General features: G+C 37.1%; 1 protein-coding gene across 5 annotated transcripts in view; it reads left to right on the top strand.

Annotated features, from left to right (window-relative positions):
* Window positions 1-1,748: 1,748 nt before the first annotated feature.
* The window catches only part of LOC137623224 (uncharacterized), a 60,043-nt gene continuing 52,157 nt past the window's right edge, over window positions 1,749-9,634 (top strand). For 4 of the 5 annotated variants that reach the window (XR_011040569.1, XR_011040570.1, XM_068353947.1 and 1 more), the window contains exon 1: window positions 1,749-2,331. Coding sequence is in view for 3 of the 5 variants with exons in the window: in XM_068353947.1 (XP_068210048.1) it covers window positions 2,309-2,331 (23 nt within the window). In the remaining 2 variants the exon portion in view is untranslated. The remainder of the gene's footprint in view (window positions 2,332-9,634) is intronic. The other variant, XM_068353946.1, reaches the window with a different exon arrangement.

Raw genomic sequence — 9,634 nt, 5'->3', positions numbered from 1 at the left:
CTCTCTCTCTCTCTCTCTCTATATATATATATATATATATATATATATATATATATATGTATATATATATATATATATATATATATATATATATATATATATATATATATATATATATGTGTGTGTGTGTGTGTGTGTGTGTGTGTGTTAGTGTGTGTAAAAGTTAAAAGTGTCACGTTTCAGTGCCAATTTCATCTTAGGGGATAATAGTCAGAATGTCAGCTGATTAAGCCCGACCCACAGTCCAAATATACCTTACCTTGGTGCTCAATCGCAACAGTACCCTCTACAGTAAACAGCTTGAATTCGTGATCAAGATGGGACTCGGTGAACTAGGTTAACATGTTTCTACTGTACTATGAGTTACTGTCTCTCTTTAAAAAGTGACATAACCATCAAGTAATTTTCTCATGCTATAGATTTTGATAAAATTGGGAAATGAAATGTTACTGTGTTTTACTTAAGATTTATTGACAATTAAAAGTGGAGGTTCTTGCCTGTAGACTGTTATTACACACATACGGATGCATGTTTATATATGGGCAAAGCAGATTTGAAGGCTACTCATGAATGGCACAGGCAAGGGACAGTGACAACGCCCAAGCTAGCTGGCCCAAGGTCTAGAGACCTTGTGCTGGACAGTGCCCCCAGAGACTTACCATAAATGCATATCATCAGTGCCCAAGGCCTCTCTCCACTCAAGCTAGGGCTAGGCGATGGCAGCTGATGACTCAGCAAGTAGACCTATGGGCTCCCCTAAATCCCTTATCCTCAGCTCACAAGGATGGCGAGATTTCAGACAGTACAAGAAACTATCAAGCTTGAGGGGGCCTCGAACCCCAGTCTGGCAGATCACGAGGTAGGGATGTTTTCTTTACATTGTCCAGAAATATCGGTATGAATGTGACAGCGAATCGCGCAGAATATTATTATGTTTAACCTTTTTGTTTTCCTTTATGGAGAAAGGGACACAGCAAAGTGTCAGCAGCATTCCCTCGTCGGAATCCATTACTTAATCTCTATGGTTTCTATGGTGACAAATTGTCTGATGGACATTGAAAATATTCGAAATACACTCAAATTTATTTTTAAATAATCGTCAGTCTGTTGATGTAAACATGGATGTCTATGTAGAGGAAAACACATCGTACTACATCGAGAGTATATATATATATATATATATATATATATATATATATATATATATATATATATATATATATACACACTGTATAGCGATGTTTGTAAATATGCACCTATGAGTTTGAGTATATTTATATAATTCATTATCTTGGATGTAATGAAAGACACAATGACTAATTGACTTCATACCAAAAGTAATTAAAAGTAGGAGGGTGGGAGGTGAGTTAATCTTGGAGAGAGAGAGAGAGAGAGAGAGAGAGAGAGAGAGAGAGAGAGAGAGAGAGAGAGAACATTTAGTGAGTGAATGAGTGAGAGTAGGAAAAAGGAGAGGGAGAGGGTTTGGTGGGTGGTCATCCTCTCTCTCTCTCTCTCTCTCTCTCTCTCTCTCTCTCTCTCTCTCTCTCTCTCCCCAGTTCCCCATCTCTCGTTCCATGCCTGTTCCTCCTCCTCCTCCTCCTCCTCCCTTTTATAAGCCATGCCTGCTCAGTTCTCTCCCTCCCCCTCCCTCTCTCCCTCCCTCTCTCCCTCTCTCAGCCGAGGGGGCACATCACACAGCCTTGGCCTCCTCCTCCAACACACACGCTACACAACTATCGCCAGAGTTAGTCGGGTTGTTACTCGTCACCATCAACAGTTCGCAAACGATCGTTCGTGGTTGCCAGTGTCCTCTTCTGCCAGAGACGTTTCTTTCCATAACATTTTTTCCCCCTTCCGAAACATTTTTAAACAGTGCTCGTGACGTCATCGCTGTTTTCATTGTCGAATCCCTGTTCAAGGAATAGGTCAATCTGCCTACGGCAGAAGCAGAAGGAGAAGAAGAAGGAGGAGGTGTGGAAGTGTGAGACTTGAAGAGTTTGGAAGTTTAATTTTCCCTCTTTGGGTTAAAGAGAAGAAGAGTTTGACACAGTTTTTTTGTTTTTGGTTTTTGATTTTGGCAAGAGTGATTTGATAGTGCTGCTGAGTTGCATACATGTCTATTTTGTTTTTTAATTGGTTTGCCTCGTCATTTACAAAGTCTGTCAATTGTGTGATTGTTTGACCGTGATTTTTGCCCGTCAAGTTCTTTGACAGTTGTGTGGTTTGACAGGAGGAAATCAAAGCCATCTCTGGATTTTGGGATTGTTCTGTTGCCAGTTATCAGTGACAAGATTTACGGCGTTTCAAAATGGACCCAATGTACTATCACTGGTAAGTACATTATTTTGTTACTATTTTCTATAGGTTTAAGTGTTGTAGGCCTATATACAAATAAATAACCTCCCATCGCTTATGAAGTTTGAGAAAAATTGTTGTGACAAGATCGGGAATTATCCTGAAACGTTTTCAAGATTGGAGTTTTTACGGACCATTTGAAAAAACGTTTTACAATTTATATTCAAAACGCGAACATGAAGAAAAGGCCTAATTAATTAATATTTTGCCCTGATTAAAAGGTGAATCCTTGTTGCCTTAATTTGATTAAAACGTTTGAAGGTATCCCGCCAGAGAGAGAGAGAGAGAGAGAGAGAGAGAGAGAGAGAGAGAGAGAGAGAGAGGGGGGGAGGGGATTTTAAAAATAAACAATAGGCGCGCATATGTGGGTTTTCAAATACATCTCTAATTAGCATATGGCTGTGAACACACTTGAGGGCTTTTAAACAACTATTTCGGAACTGTGTGTGACTTAGAGGAGGTCCTTTGAAGGCGTCTCTGGCATTGGGAGTTTCAGTTTTTTTTTCTTAGTTTGACACAGAGATAAAAAATACCGAAGGAATTTAGGCTTAACCTGAGAATTGGGCTTGTAAAGTTGTTACCTCAAAGAGGCTTGAATTGAATTGTTAGATAGGAGGTGTAAAATTCATTTTAATGTTTTATTTGTAAGTTTATTCATATAAAAAAGTGATCTGGGATAACTTTTGATACTCGATTATAACTTCATAATAGAATGCGAGTCTAAATTAAGTTTTTGCACATTCTCTAAAAATAAAAATAAAATTTAAAAGATGTACCCTTTTGGTTATCATATTTGTCAAATAGTATAATTAATGGCCCATTGCTAATTTCCTAGTTGATACGCAATAGCAAATTTAATGTATTAACATAAATCTCGAAATAAATTTCACTCCCCCCCCCTTTTTTTTTTTAAATGGCGTATGCTTACCTGTCTGCAGGAGTATTGAGTTCAGGAGATTTCCATGTATGATATATTATCCAGTGTGAGTTTTATTCAATGCTCTTTCAGTGGTTTAGTTGTATCACTTGCTGTTAATACACATACTATATATATATATATATATATATATATATATATATATATATATAATGTGTTTGTGTGTTTGTTTCCTGTGAGGGATCAGACTAAAGTCTCCCACCATCACCAATCCGCAGTGGACAGAGTGGTGATGATTACTAGCCAAACCCCAAACATGAATACGTACATGTCTGAGGCCTTTGCTCTGCAGTGGACTAGAAACAGCTTCATTTGTTATTGTGGTTGTATGTGTATTATTGTCTGGTGGTATTGAGCAAAATCCTGTTCGCAGAATGCTCCAGTGTCGTGTAGTGTATGACAATATTGGTAGACTGCATGGCAATAGTATAGACTTTGCTGGTGCTTTCAGACAGTATGATATAATATGTTAGGAAACTTCAGTTTCTTAAAAGGGGTAGACGTTCGGGCTGCTTATTCCAGGTAAGAAACCAATATTTTTGAAACGAAATTCCATTTCTCCATAAGGCAAGCATATAAATCTATAGACCTTGTGGTGGTGTATATTGGACCGAGTAGCCTACCTTACTTTTCGGAAGTCCTGCTATGCTAAGTCTAGAGATTTGTGGCTGACATAAAATTACATAATTGTGATTCATTTACAGAAATCCATACTTGGATGATTCTACTGTCTTTATAGCATTATACAAGATGAAATAAGGTAATAGTAAGGTCACTTTCGTGCTTGTTGATTTCAGTGCTCACAGTAAAAATTTATATATTTCGTTTTTCCTTCTGATGGCCATGACTCAGAGTTTTTGACTTTTTAGCTTCTGGATCAGATGGTGAGCAAGTCATAAGTGATGCTACTCACAAGTCAGATCACTGCATGGATCTGGTCTACGCTGAGAAGCCTGGTGTTAACAATCAATGTTGATCCTCCGGAAGGGATGCTTGAGTATAAATGTAAAGTTTCCATATTGTGTTTAAATGCTGAGACAACTAAGCATACGATATCTGTGATATCGATAATTTAGGCAGTTCATATCTATACTTCACCTGAATTGGTCATCCGACCAAATCAGCTACACTCCTGTGATGGAGATGTTTAACCACTGTTGTTTTTAGAGAATAAACCATTTTAAAGTTACAAAGATGAACTTTATTTCAAGACTTAACATCTCAAACAACACATACTCAATGTGTGCTTATAACAGTAGCACACTAATAAATGGTTTCGTTAGTAATTAAGAGAGCAGACGGTCCTTAATGTGGCCTACTTTTATATTTAATTTCAAGCAGGCGGGAATGGAATTGAGTGATCTTTTGCAATCGAATTGGTCACAATTGTATTAATGGGTTTAAGCCTATTGTTGTAAATGAAAATCTGGTCAACATAATTGCAGGTATACATTTGCTCGTGTGCTAAGGTACCACATCAAAGAAAAACATTGGCTCAGTGATGATGGCTGACGTGCTAAGTTGTTTAAAAAAAAAAACGGGTTTATCATCTTCACAACAATAATAGATATATAACTAGAAATAACTGTAATCAAATAAGATCAGTTGCTCAGAGTTTATGCTTCAACAGAAAATAATACTCCTTGATCAGAAAAGAAACCTTATCTGGTACAACTCAGAAAATAGATGGCAAGCTACCTTTAATTTTGCACTCTTTGGTATAGAATTAAAAGTTCCTCCTTTACTTAAAGCAGATGGCTTTGTCACTTACTGTCTAAAGTAAATGACAATCCTTTTGGCTGATGGGTTGTAAGCAAGCAGAGTAATGAGAAATCCGATTTTCCTCATTCTTGTTTTCCTGAAGCTAACCCAACTAATTTAGCTTTTTGGTCCCTTAAATTAAAAGACTTTACTAGGTTCATTGTGTACTTGTTGGAGAATTGCTAATGATACTTAGTTAGGTAACTGAATGTGGTAGCTTTAGCCTTACAGATTACCGCCCAATTTCCATAATTACCATATTATTTAACGGGTTTGAAAGTTTTTTTTTGCTAAAGTGTCTTTTATAGGCATGATGAGGACAATAATCTGCTCCCTAATTTGCAGTTTGTCTTTCGTAAAGGCCTTAGAGCATGTGATGTCCTTACAACTTCCAATTTTGTACAGAAATGCGTTTATTTTGGCCAGAATGTTTGTGTGGTTGGCCTTTATTTTAGTGTTGCTTTTGACAGTTTTATCATTACACCCTTGTTTTCGGACCTGACCAGGTTTGTTTCTTATCATTATTGAATTTTTAAGTAATAGATCGCAGAGTTTTTGTTGATGGGGACCATATTGAATATAGGAATGTAATGCATGGTGTTCCTCTCGGTAGTGTTCTTGATCCTTTACTTTTCATGCAATATACGCATAAGTGATTTTGCCTAGAAAACATGTTCCTTCCATATGCAGATGATGCTACTCACTTAACATCAATCTTACCTCCTGACTATAGATCTGTGGTTGCTGATTCCCTCAATAGAGATCTAGCTGAAATATTACATGGTGCAGATTATAAGTAGGTCAAGGACGCTGGCTCCTCAACATCCGGATTTTGCACGGGCAATTTCTTTTCAAGTATAAACAACTCATTTAAAATTCTTGGTATGATTCACTTTTGTGAAACACATCTGATCAGTTTTATTTCTTCAAATGCTCATAAATTGAGAAATTCTTTTAAGAATTCCCTGACTGTACTATCCTGTACACAGTACTGTACTTGATATGCAGTTAACTCTTAACAGTTCAGTTTTGCGTTCTCCATCATAAAGTTTAGCAGTCTGTAGGTTCTATTCCAGCTGTTACTAAATTGGAGAATGTTCTTCCTAAACTGGCAGTTAAAATTGATTGAACTTCCAACTCGTTGCAAGTACTTTTCTGTTGAGCAAGTTTACATAAGTCTCATTTCATAACATATATATGATGTATGTATGTTAACGTTATTGCTGTTCTTAATGTTTTATATTTTTTTTCTATTTAATTCATATATAATTTCTCGTTGTTTATTCGTTATTTTTCTATTTCGTTTTTAAACTGAGCTGCTTTTGGAGCCCTTTGGATTGTAGCATTCTTTTTTTTCCAACTAGGAATGTAGCTTGGCCAATATATATATATATATATATATATATATATATATATATATATATATATATATATATATATATATATATATTAGACAGTATTCATCACCATGCTGGCCAGTGCGGATTAGTGATGATGGGAAACTTTCGCCTGATCATTCACAGCAAACCAACCTAATATGTGTGGTCCTAACTATTAGACCTTTGCTGATCATGGTGATAGGCAAACCCTCTCACCACGTGTGTGTGTTAAAACAAAGTGTGTCGTGACTTGAGCTTATCCTCTGAAATAGTACAGCAGTTATTTTTAATTTGTAACGACATTCTCCTTTTATTTCTTATGAAATGCTTTAGTTATGATGTGCCAGTTGTCATTAATTTTTATGAGAATTATTTTTATGATATCTCTTGCATTATGTGGTGAGGTTTTATGTAGGCCTCGACTTCCAACATACGTATTCCATTCTTCACAGGGTTTGAAAGCATACTGGTCATTTGAGTATATCCCCCAAATAGGCTATACTCTAGGAAAACACAGAAATACTTGTTTCCGTAGAATAACATGATTTCAGACCATGCGTTTTAAAAGCTTTTGTAGGAGATTTAACGCTTTGAGGGAGGCCGCTGAAGCCAAAAATGTTTTGCCCAGATCACGATGGAGGGATTCTGAGCAAAGTGGAATTGAAATGGTTTTACTTCCGCCAGATTCACACGGTCGCCTCTTGCGTTTTCGAGAACGGTTTCATGTCATGCGAGTGATGGAAATCTGATGGAGAGAGAGAGAGAGAGAGAGAGAGAGAGAGAGAGAGAGAGAGAGAGAGAGAGAGAGAGAATATTGCAGGAAATGTTTTCGAGCTTATGGGTAGGGTTACATTTGTCTGGATGCCCTCTTTAGGGGAGTGGAGGAAGCCTGTCTGTGCTGAAGGAAATGACAGGGGTAGATATTTTATTGGGAATCGATTGACAAACTTCTTGTTATAATTTTATTCGTATGGCCTAGGCGTGAACCTTGGAGACCCACTTGTGATTCATAATGTGTATGTCATGGATGTTAGATACTTATCCAGACTGTTCTTCAAGTCTTGCCCTTTAGACTTACTTGTACTCTTCTTCAGTCTTGCCTTCCAGAGACTTGTTCATACTCTTCTTTTTTTTTTGGTCTTGCCTTTCATAGATTTGTCCATACTCTTCTCTTTTGGTCTTACCTTTCAGAGATTTGTCCATACTCTTCTCTTTTGGTCTTACCTTTCAGAGATTTGTCCATACTCTTCTCTTTTGGTCTTACCTTTCAGAGATTTGTCCATACTCTTCTCTTTTGGTCTTGCCATACAGACTTGTCCATACTCTTCTTTTTTTTTTTTTTTTTTTTTTTTTTTTTTTGGTCTTGCCTTTCAGAGACTTGTCCATACTCTTCTTTTTTGGTCTTGTCTTTCAGAGATTTGTCTATACTCTTCTTTTTTGGTCTTCTCTTTCAGAGACTTGTCTATACTCTTCTTTTTTGATCTTGTCTTTCAGAGACTTGTCCATACTCTTCTTTTTTTTTTTGGTCTTTTCTTTCAGAGACTTGTCCATACTTCTTATTGTGGCCTTGCCTTTTAGAGGCCTCCCCATACTATTCTGAAGGTATTCCCATTAAAAAACTTGTCCATACACTTATTTTGGTCTTGCCTTTTATAGACTTACCAGTACTCTTCGTTATTCTTGGTTTTTCCATACTTACACCTAATCCTTTTTAGGTCTCCCATAGAGCACCACCTAAATTCTCAATGCCTTGCCTTTGATAGATTTACACACTCTTCTCTAGGTCTTGCTTACATTTTCGTTGCTCTAGTAGTCCTAGCTAAGAGCTGAAGACCCCAGAGCCCTGCCAATTGAATTGTTGAGTTTATTTGTTCAGATTGAAGACTTAGGCCGTCATAATCCTTCTCGTATTTGATGGTAGTGCATGATGAAAGGAAGTCAATGTGTCATGATACTTTGTGGAAAACTTCTTCAATTAAGACAATGTTAGTAAATCAACACAAAACTCTGACAAACTTGTATTCGTATATCCCTTAAAATGCATTAATGGAAAACATATAAAAAGAAATGCCTTAGCGCACCGTGTTTGATCCAATTCCGTCTGCTCATTTTTCATTACCCTTTAAAACCTCCCACTTTTCCCTCCTATCGAACGTTCTCCCTCCCACCTCTCCTTCCCCCCTCCCACCTCTCCTTCCCCCCTCCCCTCAACCTTCCCTAATCTTCTCCCCCCCCTCTCTCTCTCTCTCTCTCTCTCTCTCTCTCTCTCTCTCTCTCTCTCTCTCTCTCTCTCTCTCTCGGTATGCGTTTTATGCCACCGCAAACAAATTCATTCTATTAATGACCCTCTAATTATAGATTCTGCGTTTGATATTTCGTGCGTTTGAGAAGTCAAGCACGCGATGGCCGTTTGAGATTCGTTTTTTTCTTATTTATTCAGCTTTTACTGTTTGTCCTGTGTTATTTTTTAGCTTCTATTTAAAACAACGAACGCACAATTTCAGGATGTTATTCACATTTACGTATGTTTATTACAAAATGTTTTCGATACGCTTTTATGTACATTATTCTGATGCTTTGAATATATACTAATAGTCAGCCCCTTTAATTTTGAATATATTTGTGTCTTTCAATTAGTATAGCGGACTATTTGGAGGGCGGGACCACAGTTAATTGGGTGAGGATGATATTATCATTATTATTATTATTATTACTATTATTAATAGCAAACAATGCGTTGTTGTACTAATTTTAGACAGGAAGATGCTAAACAATACACGTTAGTGTAACATTTAGAGAAACTGTAGTAGTTTTTCCATTACAGAAAGTGCATCTGAATGAATGATGTTACGTTACGTGGTAGAGCAACAATAGCTACTACTAGTCAGCTACTGTGCACCAAAACCTCCCTGATACAACCTGGCTGTTCTTCTCTGTGATACAGTTATTATGACGGGGGGAAATTGATCTAGACATGCGCTCTGGAGAAAAATCCCTCGCAGCCATTTTTATCAATCCTGTGTTGGTCGAACTTTTTTTTTTTTTTACATACTACTGTAGTTATTTTTACTCTCAAGTGGACGATTCGGTCGTTGTAACTATAATTATAATTGGAAAGGTTCGCTTCACATACGCAAACGATTTGCACTTAGCGGAATGCAATTATGGGCTCTTTCGCATTCAGTATCTTGAGACTGGAGTA

Source organism: Palaemon carinicauda, chromosome 30, assembly GCF_036898095.1.
Source record: "Palaemon carinicauda isolate YSFRI2023 chromosome 30, ASM3689809v2, whole genome shotgun sequence".
In the NCBI taxonomy this organism is placed as follows: domain Eukaryota; kingdom Metazoa; phylum Arthropoda; class Malacostraca; order Decapoda; family Palaemonidae; genus Palaemon; species Palaemon carinicauda.
The sequence above is the reverse complement of the archived record's forward strand: the minus strand, read 5'-3'. Positions and strand labels throughout refer to the sequence as shown.